The 20,469-nt window shown below is 37.0% G+C and overlaps 1 protein-coding gene across 2 annotated transcripts in view; it reads right to left on the bottom strand.

The window, feature by feature from the left end:
- Positions 1-19,983, bottom strand: part of tacc (transforming acidic coiled-coil protein) — a 41,828-nt gene extending 21,845 nt beyond the window's left edge. Inside the window, exons 1-2 of one of the 2 annotated variants that reach the window (XM_065218664.1) lie at positions 19,850-19,983; positions 5,743-5,862 (exon numbers count right to left, since the gene is read on the bottom strand). In XM_065218664.1, coding sequence (XP_065074736.1) covers positions 5,743-5,847 — 105 coding nt within the window. In that variant the 5' untranslated portion in view covers positions 5,848-5,862; positions 19,850-19,983. The remainder of the gene's footprint in view (positions 1-5,742; positions 5,863-19,849) is intronic. The other variant, XM_065218665.1, reaches the window with a different exon arrangement.
- Between the last annotated feature and the right edge of the window lie 486 nt (positions 19,984-20,469).

Raw genomic sequence — 20,469 nt, forward strand, 5'->3', positions numbered from 1 at the left:
AGAGCACACAATAAGCTAATATGCGATATGCAATAAGCTTGAAATGCGAAGAAGAAGTTGTAACCCTTGAAAAAAAATAACAATGTAGGGGGAAATGGATGTATCGTATGCGTGATAATGTTTGCACCATCGTACAAATAAGGTTCTCGTTTCACCTGTGTCTTGGTTTGCTTTGCATGCATGTAACCTATAGCTCATACCGTAGTAGGCTGTGTATAAAAAAATAATGATTTACACTGGAGTCGCTTTTTACACGGGTGATACGTCCCGCGTAAATACCGGAATCCGCGTGAATTCCAAAATCCACGTACAAAGTGACTCCAGTGTATAACGGTAAACCGCGTAAATTCTGAAATCCGCGTAAAAAAAACTTGTGTACTTATATAGTTGAAGATGCTAATTTCAAATAACAGACTGTAGTGGTAATTTTTATACGATAGATGGAGTAGATGAAAGCTCTGAGGAACATCACCCATTTGATTAAATAATAAAAAAAAACTCGAAAACGAAATTTGATTTTTTTTTTTAATTTTGACATTGTCTAATGGTGCAAACATTATCACGCATACGATAATGTCGGCCTAAATGACCCATATATAAATTCAGCAATCGACTAAATTTTCAATACCGTTCAATTTTTACCGATGGGCCCAATCTTAAATCTATAGGCCAACATTAGAGCCATTTCCCCTATCATCTTCAGATATTTATGTATAGTATAAATTCGGAGTAATTAGTGAACATAATAAAACACCCTTACATTATGAGATTCCGGCATTATTGAATAACTCCGGCCTAGATTTAATGCATTTTCATTTGAAATGCAAATTTTCTAGAAAATTAACCTTTGCGTCTCTGACGTATTTTGCTGTCCTAATAAACGTTGTAGTTAATTTGGATCTAGTTTTCTCAATTTTTTACCGATTCAAACTAAACACCCTGCACATAATCGAGTCTGTCTGTCCAATGGTGAGACATCTTCATGGTATATTTTTTATTTCTAATATGAACCTAGCATTTTTTGTTGTCAAATCATTACCGAATCGTATATATGTGACTTTGTGGATCATGCGCGACTTATTACTATGTATACCGGAAATTATAGGTTTTCCAAATCGTCCAGGACATCAGTTGATTTGTTATACTAGATCAACCAAGACCGCAATAATGTATGTAGTATCGAAAAATGTCCAATCAGATTCAAAGTGTCTATGTGGATCATGCATGATCTAATTTTGAGTAATCCAGATGTTCAAGGTACTTCAAATCGTTCTGGAGTTCAGATAATTTAATCTACTAGATCAACCGAGATTGGGACAATGTCTTTAGTATCGAAATATTTCCAGACAGATGCACAGTGTCTATGTGGTTCATGCATGAACTATTGTCATGTATACCAGATGTTTTAAGTTCTCCAAGTCGTTCTGGAGTTCAGATGATTTATTCTATTAGATCAACCATGGCTGGGATAAAGTCTGTAGTATCGAAATTTATCCAAGCAGATTCATAGTGTCTATATGGATAATGTTTAATTATTAAGGTTCTTCAAATCGTCCTGCAGTTCAGATGATTACTTTAACTAGATCAACAAAGACTAGGATAATATCTGTAGTATCGAAATATCGATTTGGAAATCCTATAACATTTGGCACACACGGAAATAGGTTGGCATGATCCACATAAACACTGCAAATTTGTTTGGGCATATTTCGAAACTACAGATATTGAATTAGTCTTGGGTGATCTAGTAGAAAAATAATCTAATCTTCAGAATGATTTCAGAACCTATAACATCTTGTATACGTACAATAGGGTCGGATACAATCCACATAGACACTTTGAATCTGTTGGACATATTTTGATACTACCGACATTATACAGTAGAACAAATCAACTGAACTCCAGGACGATTAGGAGAACCTAGAATATTCGAGGGGAAATGGATGGAATGTGGCCTAAATGCCCCTAATTTGGTATTTCTCTACACGCTTATTCTGGTGAACTCAAAATTGAGTCAAATGTAAATGTTGAATATGGCTACTCAAAATTGAGTAGCCTTATGTTGACTCACTTTTGAGGAAACTACGTTCTCACGTAGACTGAGTCAAATCCACTCGCCAGTATTTTCAGTCGCGGGGAGGGTTTTTGTTTTGATTTTTATTTAAGGAAATAGAAATTGCTTGCTCCGGATTCATTCTACCGGAGCAAAAACGGTTCAACACCGTTTCCCAGGCCAGTGACAAGGCTTATACCAACAGCAGCGTTTAACAGAAGGCAGCATGTCCCGGGCTCAAACCATTTATTTTGCTGTACTGGGCCCGCTGTCACTGTATAGCATGTTGCCTACGCGCCTGACACTGGGCTGCCGTTTCCCTAAGCAATTCGTACTTACCTGAAGGCATTTCAGCCGGTTTTGAGTAACATTTTCTATGAGGTTTCCTCCGACATGACTGGCATTTTTTCCAAGTCCAGAATTTTGTTGACTGAGTGGCTTTTACTCAGTTTGACATTTCTCGTTTACTCAATTTTTGACAACTCGATATATCGGACGAGCAGAAGTTAGCGTGTATGGAAAACAAGCCTTTTGTTTCACTAAAGGTGAATGCCAAACAACAGACAAGAATACCATATGAAAAGAGCTAATTTATGATTTTATGAATTTATGATATTATATCATCGAATGGCAATAAAAATACTTTGGTTTCATCAGTTATTTATTGCTCTTGAATTTGATTATCCTTTAGATTATTGCTTTCAGCATAGCTGTGCAATGAAGGCTTGTCCTGGGCCCGTAAAATAAAAAAATAAAATTTACTTTTCCGTGTTTCTCTTACGGGGTAAGTAAACTGCTGAAATTGAAAATTAGTGAAATTGCATGATATTTACTTATTTAGCTTAAATGTATTCGAAAGACGTACAGGTACAAAGTTCACTGCTGTACGCTTTTAAGCTAGTTCCTCAAATGGTACATTTTGCAGTACTAGCTGCGTATACAGTATCCTCTATCTGATAGATGATATTATCACCATTTATCAGATAATTTTATTGCCTGATCATCGACGATAATACCAATAGCATCGAAATCACCGATAGTATCCTCGCTCAATTTTCATTTGTTTCGATTAATTCAATGGGCCGTATGCATAAAAAGAGTTTACTTTACTTCTTACGGGAAAAGTAAAGTAAACGCTTTTATTCATAGGTACGACCTAATAACATATTTTCGTTTAACAAATCATATGTTTGAACTTTTGGTTCTGTTCTGCTCAAAGACACACGAGACTACAAAAAAAAGTTTCATAATCTGATTATGAATTGTGCATACAATCGAAAATTAAAACGACATTTCAGTGCCAACATTTCACAAGGGCGTAATTGCATTTGTAAACAATGGCTTTAGTCATGGATTTCTCGCGAATGAAAGCTCACTCATGAAAATGAATGACACCAGCACGTAGAGGAATGTTTCCTGTATCAGCTAGCATTTGTAATTTGGAGGGATAGGTTTTCATTTGCGAGAAATCGACGTCTAAAGCCATTGTTTACAAAAGTAATTACGGCCCTTTGAAATGTTGGCACTGATTTCTCGCTGGCATCACTGGACTTCCTATGCTGCCTATAATCGCATATCAGTCCCATATGGATTTTCGTCAATTTTAAGATAATAACGCTATCCACTATCAATTGGCATCTACTTTCATATTACATGATAAAACTATGGACTTTTATCATGCCAAATGTGAAAACAACATCAAGTCAGTATGTCCCATCAAGCAAAGTAACCGTCCCATCCTGAAATTAAATCGCCCAGAGGCTACGATACACTTCTGCTTTCTTATTCGCCATATTTTTCGCTGATATAACAAACCATGCAAGCTGCATTGCTACTGATTTTACCTTGACAAAATTATCGATTAATTTACTATGAGTTTTTTAAATATTTACATAGAAATTGCACTTCTAAACTTCAACTGCCATTTTCTTAATGTCTACTTTTTCCATATGGGACTGATATGGGATTATAGGCAGTATGCTACTAATGTTAATTTTGACGTCAGACGCGCGTTCCGGTTTGGTGAGCGCGCGACAATGAGATGAATTTTAAGCTTGGATTTTATTTATTGTACATCATTTCCGCATTCGCCCTATTCAGATAACTTTTCTGAAACTTGTGAGTTTGGCAGCACCAACTTGTCGGGGTGCACTGGCAATATACTGGAGTTGTCAAGTTGCCCCGGGTTGGTTTATCTCTAGATAAAATTAATAAATAGCAGATTTTTAGCGATGGGCCCAATCTTATAGCGAATTTGTTTATTATTCAGTTCCAACCTGGATCGGGTATCAAGATCGGGTCTGCTTGTTTTCTGACAAACGTCAGTTTGATCGTTTATTTTTAAAACCTAACTCAGGTTGAGGTTCGCACTGACAAAAAGTTCGGTTTCTCACTGGGTTGGAACTGGTTTCAACCCCGATAATAAACAAATTCGCTATTAGATCCATAGGCCAACATTAGAGCCATTTCCCCTACTATTCATTTATGATTTGACAACGAAAAATGCTATGTTCATATTGGAAAAAAGGAAAATGTCTCACATTGGACAGACCTCAGGGAAATTCCGTATAAATCCGGTGTGACTTATGGAATTGAGATCATTTATCGATTATTTGCAGAGTGTTTGGTTGAAAATGAGAGCCAAATGAACAACAAAATTGATGAAAGCAAAATAATCCGGGACGGAAATGTTACAATGAATTCCACAATTTTTGTGACAGCATATCAGTCCATTCGCATTCGCATTCGCGATTTTCACGACATCATTTAATGTTTGCGCGATTTTCACGACTGAAAGTTCAAATCCACGATAAATCCGCGCCTGTTGTAACAGCCCTGATGATGTAGCATTTTAGGTTGACCAGTAGACTGATGCAAGTGTCCCTAATTTGGGCCCATACATAAAATTCAGCAATCGACTAAATTTTCAATAGCAACCAAAAATATCGATTAGTAACGTCAAAATGACACGTTCATCTAGATAAAATTGATAAATAGCAAATTTTAAGCGATGGGCCCAATATTAGATCCATAGGCCAACATTAGAGACATTTCCCCTAGCATATGAAATCCAAATTGCCCAGGTTCATACGTCATGCCTTATGGAATGCTTAAGATTTCTTTGCCTCAGTGCCGAAGTTTTCTTTACTGGATTTCCCGAGGTCCCCGGATTCAGAATACGTCGGAACGAAGAGTTAGGATTTCTTAAATGTTTTACGTTAGTGAAATTCATTATAATAATGTTTAAGGCAAAATCAAACTCAACAATTAATGTCAAAAACGACTTCAAATTGGCGTTAAATACATACTGAATAAATAAAAATAGAAACAGAACTTTTTTTTATATAATCAATCCTTTGTGCTTTAAGGCTGTGAACCATTTGCCGAGTTAAATTTAACTCGTGGTTAAAAGTGACATTTCGAAAGTTATTTTCTATGTTCGAAAATCCCCGTGCTGTCGATCGACCGGTTTTCGAGCCACGGTTGTCAAAATTTAACTTCTTGTCTGTCAGAAATAACCATGCTCGGATAGCAGGGTTAATCGATAACTTTTCATCTGTCAAATTTTAACCAAAAGTTAAAATAATCCACCAAATGGTTCAGAGCCTAAAATGATAAATTTCTATTCTGTCAAAGCAAAGATCACTACATCGAAACAATAATAAAAATACAGAAAACAAAGGACTTACCTCGCCGGATGCCGGAGTTTCGGGCTTCTTCGGGCGTCCACGCCCCTTCTTTGGGGTTTCGGTGACCTCTTCCTCGCTTTGAATCTGGGCCTCGTCGTCAGACATAATGAGAATGTGTACCTGAAATATTCCAAATAGATAACTAATAAGTGAAAAATTAACGGCTCGACTGTTTCGAGGATCGCGAACACGCGCACGAGGATAACATGACAACAAACACGCCTATTGAAAACAACCCAGGAACTGGATCAACTTGAATCAGTTTCTGAGGTACTTTCAACGGTCGAGAAAGTAGTACACGGCCATTGAGAATAACTTGTATGAGAAATTTAAAAAAAACTGCAGGTGGAAAATTGTCTTCATACCTCTGAGTAGAATTGACTCTGGTCGTGTAAATAATACTCCCCTTTCCTTTAAAGCCCTCTACACGGCCAAGCAAACCAACTCAGCAACTGAGATTAATTGACTCAGAGAATTTTCTATCCATATGAAACTTACTCAGATTAGAAAAAAAAACTGCAGTTACTCACAAGCTTCGAGTAACTGCAGTTTTTTTTTCAAATCTGAGTAAATTTCGTATGGAAATAAAATTCTCTGAGTCAATTAATCTCAGTCGCTGAGTTGGTATGATTGGCCGTGTAGTATGGACGTCTGCCAAAAGTTCCAATCGAACTTTCAAAATCCACTGCTTAGCTCGATTGGAACGAATGAAGACAGAGGGAGAGGTGAAGCAGATTGTGAATTCTCGATTACTTTTTCGAAGGGACGCATCAGCTTTTGTAAACAATGTATTTGATCGTCGGTTTGGTGTAACTGGTAGCTCACCCACGCATACTAACACCACTATTAGGTAGGGGAAACAATTCTAATTGTTGAATTGTGACCCTTTTTCAAGAATCCTGGAACCCTAATACACAATCAGCAGTTCCATTTCAAACGACGAATTTTTTTTCGACCCTCTACGATTATGTTGAAACTTTACACAGTTGTTTGTTATTTTCCAACATGCCATATTACAGATTTGGTTCCCTAGTTTTGTACACGACTAACACTTGAAAAGGGCTTATGCAAAAATGATACGCATCAATAGAAAAACATCTTGCGAACAATTTGTTTGATCCAGATGCTGTTTTCGGCGAAGTTGCGGACAAGTACTATACCTTTCAAGAAAAAATATACACTGTAAAAAAATATTTTGTTATTTACATAAAAAAAAAATTAAATTACTTAAATTGTATTTTTTTTATATATTTATATTGTAGTTTAGAATATAAATAATGGACATGGAATTCATTGTATCTCCGGAATATCCAATCGTGTTCAAGTTCTGTTTGGTATTTTCTGAAAGAATTTGCAGATCCTTTTTTATACACCTTACTCACATCATCATTTTTTATCGGTTGAATACATTGGGTCATAAGAAATCGTTTATCCAGCTGGATTCCTGCAATGCCTCGGTTGAATATCTCGATGTTGACTGGTTGAGTGAATTCTTGGTACGATTGAACTGAACTAACTGATGTCATTGGTGGTACAGTTGTAAGGCTTTCATAGCTCGGTACGACAGGTACTATCACTGTAGTTGGCATCTTTGAGCTTCCGGCAACATGCTGTTCCTCGTTTGAGATGAAAAGAGCTTGTTTATCAACACGAAGACGGCAGGACGTGCAAATGCGAAAACCAGTATTCAATCGTGATGCTTCAGAATATCCAATCGATTTTAATTTCTGGATGGTAATATTCGAAATATTCCTCAGCTCTTTCGAGCACTTGACTTCCTCGAACGGCCGAATGCACCTGATAAAACATACTCGTTCACTCATGTTGCTTCCTGTATTAAAAAAAATAAAAATAATAATCTTTAAAAATGATTTCAACTCAAGGTTATGCTTACCTTTTAACCAAATGGTGTTACACTTATTTCCTATGATAACTTTTTAAAATGTATGCGGCAAAAAGCAATATTTGTGATCAACTGCTTGTTTTCACCATTCAAACTCATTCAAGTATCAGATTGATAGGTACAATTTCTACATTAGGTACAGACAGATGTTTTTGGTGTTCACTACTACAGTGTTGAGTATTTGACTTATTACCGTTAAGATCACTGATACAACTATGCAAAATTGAAGACAATGAATAAAAAAGAAAATTCAAAAATCGTCAAGTTGAATGGAATTGCTCCTTCAGTAAGGCTCGCTAGTTTTGTTAGTAACGATACCTTTTCATTGTATCAGATGTAATGAATCCTAACTTTTCAATAGGGCCTGTGTAGAAAAACACTAATGAAATAAACATACCTATATTGCAAAAACGGCTTGCTTGATTGCTATGGTGTCTTCGGGAAAGTTGTGCATGTTTTATCAGGTGCATTCGGCCGTTCGAGGAAGTCAAGTGCTCGAAAGAGCTGAGGAATATTTCGAATATTACCATCCAGAAATAAAAATCGATTGGATATTCTGAAGCATCAGGATTGAATACTGGTTTTCGCATTTGCACGTCCTGCCGTCTTCGTGTTGATAAACAAGCTCTTTTCATCTCAAACGAGGAACAGCATGTTGCCGGAAGCTCAAAGATGCCAACTACAGTGATAGTACCTGTCGTACCGAGCTATGAAAGCCTTACAACTGTACCACCAATGACATCAGTTACTTCAGTTCAATCGTACCAGGAATTCACTCAACCAGTCAACATCGAGATATTCAACCGAGGCATTGCAGGAATCCAGGTATCACCTATAGACGTGGGAAAACTCAACTACATCCACTACCCCGAAAAGAAGCACCGTGAAATCAACGAAGGTATTAGAAAGAATCTTTTCAACTTCGAGCCTGAGACTGACGAAGTGAATGAACTCAAAGAAGTTTTAGAAAACATGAAGGAGAAGTTTTCCAATGCATCCACTGCAAGAAGTGAAAAATTATTAATTTTATCGTTATTGCCTTATTCATGGTTAACACAAAAAGTTATGGATCAATTTAATGCTAGTAGATATATTGCAACAGAGGCTAAGTTGATAAAGGAAGGTCATTCGTCAAAAACCGCAAAATATGACCTACACTAACATTCCCTGACTTTCCAGGTAGTCGACACCCTGCTGAAGTTATCAAAACCTCTCTAAAGTTTATACAGTTCTCATGAAGCTTGTTGTACTGCCCTGAATTTAATTGGACTATCCTAAAAATCCTAAGCTTCCGTGAACTTTTGAACTTATTTGAAAACCTTAAAAAAATTTCTAACATTTCTGAAGTCTTGAACTTCTTGAAATTTTCCGCTTATTTTCTGAAACTAATAGAACTGAACTCCTCCCAAAATTCCCCCAATTTATGGACCCAACGAAACTTCTTTAAAATGCTCCCCCATTTTCAGAAGTTCCAGAAGATCTCGGACCCAACGAAACTTCTTTAAAATGCTCCCCCATTTTCAGAAGTTCCAGAAGATCTCGGACCCATAGACTTTTATAAAGTTCTCGGATTGTTTCTCAAGATCTCTGCACTTCTGGTACTTCTTTAAGCTCCTGCAATCGACACTAATTGATAACTTCATCAATTGTCTAAACTTCACTGACGTTATTAAAAGTGCCCAAAAGACATCAGAATTTCCTTAAAGGCTACCCTGAATTTTCAAGTATTTTTATAAGAACCAGAAATTTTAGATTTGCCTTGATTTTTCCACAATTTCTATTGATTTATTTACCGTCGATCTTGTTTTCCGTACAGCATTAGTGCTACCGACACCAGGGAGGCAGCTCCCATACCTGGACCCTACCTATTGACCCACCAACTCATGGACCGGAGACCACTGGTTTTACTTCCCTAAGGAAGGCGTGATCAGAGATTTTATGCCTCAGAAAAACCCGGCGGTGGCGACTGGGATTGAACCCAGGCCCTTTGGGGTTTGGGGTAAAATACCTGCGCCGCTTCCACAATTCCTTAAGTTTCATAACTCACGGTACTTTGGCCTTAATCACTCATTTTCCCTGAACTTATCTGGGAACATTCCTGATGTTTTCTATGCTTTCTTAAAGTTCTCTTTTTCTGACATGTATTCATAATTCCATGTCGCTTCTGAAGTTTTCGGATCATAAAACTCCTTGTAAGCCACTGCGAATGTCCTTCAGTTAATGTGATTGCTCTGAAGGTATCTGATCGCCCAGAAAATACGCCACTCTCGATGTGTGTCACGCGATCGTCTATTTACTCGGCAGCAACCATTGCGAGGTCTTCCTCATTATTCTCCATCCGTGGAGGCGAACCAGCCCAAGGCTGAAAGCCTCATTAATAAAGTTAAATAATAATAATATTCTCCATCAGCAGTTCGATGCGTTGTCGACTTTGGAAAGCAACCGTTTCGTTATGAGTGTGTTAGTGATTACCACGGTTTTGCGTCCATTGCTGCAATGGAAGCTCTCTGCTCTCGATACTGCCATACAATAAAACCACTGGAAGCGGGTTCCATTCTGATGGAGGTGGGTTATTGGATTGCGGAAGATAAAGAGTTTGTTGTGCTGTACCTTTTGAATATAGTTTTACGATGTTTTGTATAATGAACAAGAATTCCTGGCTCTTTAAAGTGCATTCGATTGAGCCTTATCGAAAAAAAAAAAACAAAAACTTAGCTAAATTTTTCCAGTTAATTGAAGTTCTTGAAATTTCCATGATATAGGGGAAATGGATGTAATGTCGGCCTAAATGCCCCTAATTTGGGCACATACATAAATTCAGCAATTGACTAAATTTTCAATAGCGACCATAAATATCCATTAGTACCGTTCCAATGACGCGTTCATCTAGATAAAATTTGATAAATAGCAGATTTTTAGCGATGGGCTCAATCTTAGATCCATTTCCCCTATCACTATTAAAATACCTTCACATTTTCCAGATATTTCTACTGAGTTCCAGAAATTCTCTCTGAGCTTTTCTGAAGTTTCCGAAAATTTCCTGAGTTTCTCGAAACTTCTTTAAGGTTTTTGTAATTTTCTTGAAATTACTTGAACTGATTTTCTCAAAGTTTCCCTGAAGCTCTCAATTATATTGAAGGCCTCGGTTCTACTCTAAAATTCTCTAGGAAGTTCCTGGCATATTTTGGAAGATTTCATAAATTCTCTGTACTTCCCTGAAATACTTGGAACAACTTAAGGGTTCTCGATTTATTTTTCTTCAGCATATCATGGAACTTCCTGATATTTTATTAACTCACGCTTTTCTGAGGTACCTAGAGCTTCTTTAAAGTATCCACGCTTTTCTCAAATTCTATATATTTCTGAAGTTCTCTAAAATTCTAGGAACATCTTTAAAGTTCCTGTATTTTTTTCCAGAAGCTAAAAGAACCGCTAATATGTTCAGAATGTAAACTTCCCTTATGTTCTCGTTTCAATGTCTTGAACTTGTACATGGAATACGATCTTAGACTTACTAAAATTAAGTAAGCGTTAAACTTCAACATTTAATGAAGTTTATTGTAAAGCTGTTTCTTTAAACTGATTTAAACTGAATTCAGGGAATTTTATTTAGCCAAATCAGTAGATAGAGAGAGACGATTAAACGTCAAAACACAACACCTTCGAATTTTTCGAAAAATATAACAACATGTGGGCATCGTTTGGACAATCAGATCCAAGAAGAATAATCTATCTTGAAATAAATTCACGTAAAAAAGTTGAAAATAGTGACTGATTACAAGAAAAAGTGACTCACTACCAGCCCTGATATTGCTATCTACGGTGTTGTGAAGATTGTCCAGACTCTTCCGCATTAGAAAACATTTTTTTAAAACAATTAGAGGAAAAATGCATTGATCAGTTTTCATTTGAACAGTGGGTTACCACGGATAGATGTGATTTAGAAACTATTGTAAAGCCTGCAGACGAGTTTGTTTCATTTTTCTGCTTGAAATTGACAAGTTTGATACCACATGATTTCATAAAAACACATCAATCTAATTTTTTGAAAACTACACGAAATTATTTGCAAGAAGGTGAATTTTTAGTTACTTGCGATTCTTTCCGAAAACTACAGCTTTGTGTTACAGTTGTGCTTAGCGTTGACTCTGATGGTATCGTGACCAAACTTTCATAGCTTTGCGAATCAGGTACATCAGGTATGGTCTGAACAGTTGGCATCCTTGAGCCGCCGGCTACGCTTTGTTCCTCGTTTTGGGTGAGGTGAGCTCTTGAATCAATATGTAGACGGCAAGACGAACAAACACGAAAATCCTTGGTGTTCAGTGTGGATACCTTGGAAAATCCAATTGATTTTAGTTTTTGGATGATACCATCCGTGAGATATCGCAGCTCTTTCGAACACTGAATGTCTTTGAATGGGCGAATACATCTTATTTTACTCATTTTGTAATCTGTAACATAGAAAATATTTTCCAATTGTTAGTTTTGTACGAAAATATCACAAAACATATAATTAAAATGTGTATTTAAAACTTACCTTTGCACCAAAACGTATTACACTTTCCTTTACAATTATTATGTTATCAAACAACACTGGATCTCGTTCAAAAAAACAAAGGGTTATGAGCTGAAATTACTATAATCACTATGCTACTAGCAACCTTTCTGCATTTACTGTTTGGTTTTCCCTAGTAGATACTGGATGAATTCAGAACCGAGTCAGACATTATTATACAGCTCACGGGTAGAAATCATAGAATGCTGGGTAAAGACTGTTGGAAGATAGGTAGAGTTGAACGCTCAGGTATCGTCGAACCTTCAGGTACGAGTTTGGAGAGTTGGAGCGAGGTAGATTTGCTGGCGTAGGTATATTGTTATTGAAGAAGATTGTAAATTGTATATACCTGGAATGAATAAAGAGTGCGGCGGTTGTTGATTGAGGTATCAGTCGGCAGCCCTCTAGTTTGATGGAAGGTGACTACTGCGTTCTTTTTATTTATTATTAAGGAACGGTCAACGACGGAGCTAGCCTCGTTATGGCCAGCGTGGCCATGGTGGACTAGTTCCAACAAAGACCATGTTTACAGTCACCAACTGTACGTAGTACAGCTAACTGGTATCTGATTACCTGTATCTAATACTTGTTAGCACGTTTTCAGCACAACGCACCAAAAATCATTTGAAGAAATCATTGTTCCTGATATTTTTTTTTAAAACAATTTTTTTCATCGTAACCTATTTTTCCCCAGAACAACCTACTGTGCACTAGATAGCATTTTCAGTCAGCTATAACATAAGGATAATAAAAAAAATTATTGACATGTCACTTTAAAGGGAAAATTTATATTTTATTATTATTTTTATTTTATATTATGTGCATTTTCCATAGGCCCTTCTCATAAGTAAGGCTAGATTCAAAATGGCGAACCAAGTATGCAAAACGGCGTTTTTCTTCCCCAAAAACTTGTATGCAAGGTTTCATGCAAATCAAATAAAAATCCAATCTGGAATCCCTTTTATGTACTTATTGAGTTATGTTATTTTCGATTGTTGGGCGTTGGTACTTATAAGTCGGCACATGGTATTTGTGTTGTATTTTTTTAATTCAAGAATATAAAGGGTGATACGGTCAAAATTTGGTCAATATCAACTTGACGTATTTCTTTCAATTTTGCATTTAAAAAACCTGAACACCCTTCATTTTGAAGGTGTGTGTGTGTGTAGAATGTTGCTCCTATTTTGATTTTGGAATTCACTCTTCAGTTGTCAAAATGCCGTCCAAGCAAGAAGAGCAGCGTATCAAAATTTTGCTCGCGCATCGCGAAAATCCGAGCTACTCGCACGCAAAGTTGGCAAAATCGCTAAAAGTTGCCAAATCAACCGTTACAAATGTAATTAAAGTGTTTGGGGAACGTTTGTCGACAGCCAGGAAGTCTGGATCGGGGGGAAATCGAAAACCGGAAGCCGCTGAGACGACAAAGAGAGTTGCCGGTAGTTTCAAGCGAAACCCTAACCTCTCTCTCCGAGATGCCGCAAATAAGCTGGGTGTATCGTCTACAACCGTGCATCGAGCCAAAAAACGAGCCGGACTATCGACTTACAAGAAGGTAGTGACTCCAAATCGCGATGATAAACAAAATACGACGGCCAAAGCGCGATCCCGGAGGCTGTACACGACGATGCTGACGAAGTTTGACTGCGTGGACGACGAAACCTACGTCAAAGCCGACTACAAGCAGCTTCCGGGACAGGAGTTTTATAAGGCAAAAGGAAGGGGAAAGGTAGCAGATGTTTTCAAGCACATGAAACTGTCAAAGTTCGCAAAGAAATATCTGGTTTGGCAAGCCATCTGTACCTGTGGCTTGAAAAGCAGCATTTTCATAGCTTCCGGGACTGTCAACCAAGAAATTTACGTGAAAGAGTGTTTGAATAAACGTCTGCTGTCTTTCCTGAAGAAACACGGTTGTTCCGTACTGTTTTGGCCGGATTTGGCATCTTGCCATTACGGTAAAAAGGCCATGGAGTGGTACGCCGCCAACAACGTGCAGGTGGTTCCCAAGGACAAGAACCCTCCCAACACGCCAGAGCTCCGCCCAATTGAGAAATACTGGGCTATTGTCAAGCGGAACCTAAAGAAGACCAAAAAAACTGCTAAGGGCGAGCAGCAGTTCAAGGCAAACTGGCTTTCTGCGGCGAAGAAGGTGGACAAGGTGGCTGTACAAAATCTGATGGCAGGGGTCAAGCGTAAGGCCCGGCAATTCGGATTTGGAAAAGCGGAAGCCTAACTGAATATTTTTCCTGAATTTTATACTAATTGAACTTGAAAAAGAAATTTAATTTGATTTTTTAAATAAACGATTTCACCGATTTGCACGCGTTTTCCCTTGACCAAATTTTGACCGTATCACCCTTTAAATACAAGTAAGAAACCTGTCTATACTATTTCTATAAAACGATATATCAAAATTTGATAACAATATGCTTTCAAAAACAAAATATCATTTTGATAATATGTTTGAGTCTAACTCTGTTTGGAAGATCAAGACAGAATAAATCATGGTTTCACATGTCTAAAATCTCTTAAGGAATCTGCTCGAATTTACTTTCGACACACTTTGTCGAACCCCCCTGTTTGCTGGTGTTCACACTGCTTGCACATGTCGAAAGAACTGTCAATTTAGATTTCAAAACAAAACTGTATCAGGAATCAAAAGTAAATACTTCCATCATGAATTACTGGAAAATTGCTCTAGTTTCGGCAGACGTATTTGCTTTTATTATTTTAAATAAAATGAGAAAGAAAAGGTGAACTTTGTGGAGTAGGAAATGGTTGCTCAGGAGGAACACCGGCAGGGATCTGGCTCATCAAGAGCTGCGATATAAAGATGAAAATGGATTTCAAAACTTCGCCAGGATGTCGATACCAACTTTAGACAAGCTAGTGGGAAAAGTTCTCACTAGATATACATGATTCCTTGATTTCTGAAAATTTCTGTTAACAACGCAATTCTGCAAGGTCTTCAAACCTTCTGACGTCTCTGAAGTTTTGTGACTGTTCTCCGGTAAAATTTCTTTGAAGATCAACAATCTTTCCTGAAAATCTGCAAATGTCTCGGTAGTTCTACAGATTTCATTGAAGTTCTGTGTGTTCTTCAGAAGTTCTGCAAATTTTCCTAAAAATCTACAGAGTTCCTGAATCCCTGAAGATCAACAAGTGTCTCTGATGTTCACAACATTTCTAATAATCTACAAACTTATCGAAAGTTCTGTAATTTTCTCTACAGATTTTCATGATTCAATGAATATCTGCAAATATCTCTGAACATCTATACAATTTTCTAAAGAATTAAAAGATTATCTAGAAATTTTTTAGCTTTCCGGAAGTTTTAGGAAGTATTTTTTTGAAGCTGTGCAAATATCTCTAAAGATCAGCGAACTTACCTGAAGTTCTGTAAACGTCTTTAAAAATCCGAGAACCGCAGTAAAATTCTGAAAATTTATTTAAACATCTGCTTATTTTTGAGTAGATTTACGATCTACCCTCTGAACTTTTCTGAAGTTCCTAAAATTTATTTCTAATTCTGTAAAGTTTTCTGAAGTACTGTATTTCTGCTCTAAAGATCTACGAACTGCCTGAAGTTCAATAAATTTCACAGTAGATCTCCGATTTTTTATAAAGTTCTTCAAATTTCTTTGTGGATTCTTGATCTAAAGATCGGCGAACTTTCCCGAAGATCTGTGAGTTTTGCTGAAGTTTTGCAAATTTTTCTAAAAACGTACGAACTTTCTGACGTTCTACAGACTTCTCTTAAGGTCTGCGGACTTCTCTGAAGTTCTTAAGATCTATCTATTTCCGACTTCCATGGAGTTTTGCAAAATATTGTACTTTTGTACTTCTCTGCGATTTGTTTTTGGAATTGAGGTGCTTTTCTGACATTTAACGAATTTTTCTGAAGATCTCACATTTGTGTGAAACTGCGAAACTTTCTGTCAAATTCCTGCAAATATCTTTAAAGTTCTGTAAAGTTGTCTTACGCTCCGTAGCTGTATTCCCAAGATCTACAAAAAAAAAACTTGAGGCTCAATAAATTTCTCAGTAGATCTGCAAACTTCTCTGATGTTTTGTAAATTCCTCTTCCCCTGAAGATTTGAAAATTTCCTTGGAGATTACCTAAAGTTGTCAAAATTTATCTGAAAATATTTGAGATTCTTTGAAGTTATAAATGTCTCTATCAAGATCTACAAATTTTCCTGAAATCGTGTAAGTATTTTTTTTAAATCGCCGAACTTCCCTGAAGTTCTGCAATTTTTACTGAAGATCCATTAACATTTCTGAGATTCTTGTGATTTTTTCAGAAGTCCTGTAATTTTTTACAAAGTTCTGTAGCTTTGTTCGGAAGATCTACGAACTTTTTTGATGTTGAATAATGTTTCGAGGATCTCCAAACTTCTGTGAAATACTTTATATTTCACTGTAGATTCTTGGACTTGTCTGAAGTTATGCGAATTTCCCTGAAAATTTGCAAAATTTCACTTATAGTTTTACAAATTGATTTGAAATTATTTTTGCTTGCTTGAAGTTTTGAAAATTTCTTTGAACATTTATCTGAAGATCTACGACCTCTCTTGTGATTTTGTCTTTATGAATTTAATAACTTTTAATTTGTTTGTAGTTCTGTTCTCAAGATCTACGAACTACCCTTAAGCTCAACAAATTTCTCAGTAGATCTCCGACCCTCTCTGAAGCTCAAAAAAAATTCTATGTAGGCTCTCAGACCTGCTGTCTCGCATGCTTATTCTTATACAATACATGCTTCGTATGCTTCCTTTTGACGGTTGCCAGTCTATCTTTTTCAGCTGTTTCCTTTTTAAGACGATTTTGATCCTCCACATACAAATCAGCGAAGAGCGAGCGTGACAAGACTCTCTGCATGAACTTGTCTCGTTCGCACACGTTGTCTTAGCGCTCAGATGCTTGTCAAGTTCAGTGTCCTTAAGAAACTTTTCGAGAAACTGAACGAAAAAATTCTTTTGAATTACGAATGAAGTGATAATTGGAAAATTCCCTGAGTGGAACCAAAATTCCCTGAATATTCCAGGTAATTCCAGAAAAAATAAAATTCCCTGTTTATTCCCGGTTTTCCGGGTTTTTTCCAGGTAGTAGACCCCTGTTAATGAACGAAAAATATTGTGAAGCAAGAACAATTCAAGGAACGCAAAAATTTCACTCATTCAATTCATCTGAAAATAAAATTAAAGCAAAATTGTTCTCAAACTGTTCAGATCGTGATGCAAAGGTTTTTAATTTGTTTAAATATACGTATTAAGTATTAATGTAATTATATAATGTGAACTAAATAAATACCTAATAACACTATTTTAATTAATACATTTTTATTAATTAAATGAATGCCATAATTTGCGAATGGTATTACAAATCTCGGATACTCGATTTGACGCAACTGGGAACTAACCCATGCACACTAACACCACTATTAAGTTGGGGAAAGTTTCCCCGATCTGATAGTGGTGTTAGCACAGACAAACAGACATGACACTCGCAAGTTGTTCATCGAACAAGCATTTAACGGTCAATTTAAAAGTCTCGTAGTTGGTAGTACCGCCACCTGTGGCGCGCATAGTCAATTCCCTTGCGTTTGACGTTTACACACTACCGCCATCTGTTCAGTGTACTACCCACCACAGTGTATTCAACAGATGGCGGTAATGTTTTAGCGACGATGTTTTACAGTGATAAATATTCAATGTGTTATGTCTGTTTGTCTGTGGTGTTAGTATGCGTGGACGAGCTCCCAGTTACGTCAACTCGACGATTGAACGCATTGTTTACAAAAGCAGATAAGTCTTTTGAAAAAGTAATCCAGGTGGGGTTGTTACGACATATTGAAAAAATAAGGTTTATTGTCAAAACTAGTTATGCTACGAACCGCAATATGAGCCAAAAAAAAAAACTAAAAAAAAAATCTGAGGTCTAGGACAATTCTGGAGGGGGCCTGTCCGCTTTTCCCGTTCCTATTGTGTAGCTACGGCACTAACAATGACCCGAAAGGGTTGTCAAACACTTCTTATGGTTGTTTTCTATACACTTTTCCCATGCGGTATCTTACTCATAATTAATTATATCTTAATTCATGCGTCTGATTGAAAAACTGTGAACTACATTGTTTAAGGAAATTGATGTTTGGGCTGAACAACATCTCAAAAGGGTGATAATTGCTCAAATTATGCGATAAGTGAATTTTAACCTACGAGTATCTCGAAAATAACAACTTAGATATTCGATAACTGTAAGTAGTATTTTGGAAAATAGTACTTTTTTCAATAATTCATAACTTTTTTGCCCAGCAAACGCACATTGTCAATAAGTAGCACTTTATCTAAACTACAATATAAAAAAAAAAAAAATGCAATTTGAATAATATAATTTTTTTTTTTGTAAATAACAAAATAATTTTTTACAGTGTATATTTTTTTCTTGAGAGGTACAATACTTATCTGCAACTTCGCCGAAGTCAGCATCTCGATCAAACAAATCGTTCGCGAGATATGTTTTTCTATTGATGCGTATCATTTTTGCATAAGCCCTTTTCAAGTGTTAGTCGTGTACAAAACTAGGGAACCAAATATGTAATACATATGGCATGTTGGACAATAACAAACAACTGTGTAAAATAGCAAGTAATTCTATAAACATCGATCTGAAACGATTTCCAAATCTGTGTGGAACTACTCTAGTGATTTCACTCATAAAACTTAACCGATTGGTTTGGAACAGCTCGTGGCGCAACTCACATTACACCGCGCACGATTTGCGGTGGTATGAAAAAGGCTAATGACTGATTCTTTCATACCAATGTGTAATGTGAATTTGCGCTCTTTTCCAGCTTTCTGTTCTCAGTCGTCCGTACTTGTACTAGAGGGCTTTACTTCGCATCCATCAGCGTGGCTTGATTCGTAACGTCGAATTTTGGCGGTTAGCACCAACCACTACTGCGATTCGGTGCGACACCAAGGAAACCAACTATCAATAAAACGTGTTCATGTGAGTGCGTGTGAATTTGAAATGGAAAACCTTATCCATATGAGGTCCGTACAGTCGGTACACTCACACCGAAGTGCCGTGCCGTGAGGTTTGTGACGAGGAAACGCTTTTGAAAATGCCATGAAGAAAATTGACGGTTACAAATGCAAGCGCAATTTTAAAACGCAAAGACCGCCAAAGAGACGACCGATGGAATTTCGTTTATCTTATCGCTGTTTATTTTCAATACTTGCATCGCTTGACTTTACAATCTTCAGGTTCAACCGTAGTGACGGTGTGAATTTTAATCCATCTAAATTAAAAATGCCGGCCGTCCACGAATCAGCGGCGTAGAAAATTTATACCGAAGCGTTAAAATTTGTCAACATCAAACCACGTACCAATAAAAAAAAAGCGCCTAATTGTTCCACATTCGGCAAAAAAAAAAGACGTACAAAAATAACCCCACATCTGCTAGCACGTTTATTATTACCTTGCCTTGGCTTCGAAAACGAACCGACGCCATTATATAAAATTCGAGGGCACACCATCAACTTTGAAAATTAATAACCGCCCTTGCTCTGGCGTACCGGAGCCGGGAAAAAATACTTCGATCAGTAAAAGTTCCTGCCCAAAACAGGAAAAATATGTCCACTTACCGATTTGGCTGGAAAACGAAGGAAAAAAATAAATTTTCACACCACAATTACAAACTTCAAGACGATGGATGATTGAATTGGCTTGATTTTCTCCACTATTCACTGGCTGACCGTCGTTCTTCGTTGGTGGTTAGCGATACAATGCGGGAATGAGAGCAAGCAAATGAAAAAGCCGCCAAAGTTCACTACCGCTCTAGTGTTTGGTATTGGTGGAATGTTGTTCAAAAATTAAAAAATGTTCCTTTTCGTTTTGCCACACTGCGGGGATAGGGCAGTGCAGTTGTCAACATAGCCTTGCTCGTTTCCTCCACGGGCAAACCTTGGTGGTAGAGCGTGAGTGCTTGTGTGTTTCGATCAGCACGGCAAGCGCACACACACTTTGATTCGTACAGTGCTGCTAGCTGCTAGTCGGAAAACTGAAGTTCTAGACCAATAATTGAAATGGGCGGAACAACTAGACGGAAATAATGGCTTTAAAAACTAAGTTCTTGAAAATCAAAACACATGTACGTAATCTAATACCAGAATCAGAAAGCGAAAACTTTTTTTTAACGAATGGCACTGTAAGTTTACGTGGTTGTGTTTTGATTCTCGAGAAAATTTCATTAAAAGCCATTGCT

Source organism: Ochlerotatus camptorhynchus, unplaced genomic scaffold (assembly GCF_037179485.1).
Source record: "Ochlerotatus camptorhynchus isolate MF236.1 unplaced genomic scaffold, CSIRO-AGI_Acam_v1.1 ptg000091l, whole genome shotgun sequence".
Classification (NCBI taxonomy): Eukaryota; Metazoa; Arthropoda; class Insecta; order Diptera; family Culicidae; genus Ochlerotatus; species Ochlerotatus camptorhynchus.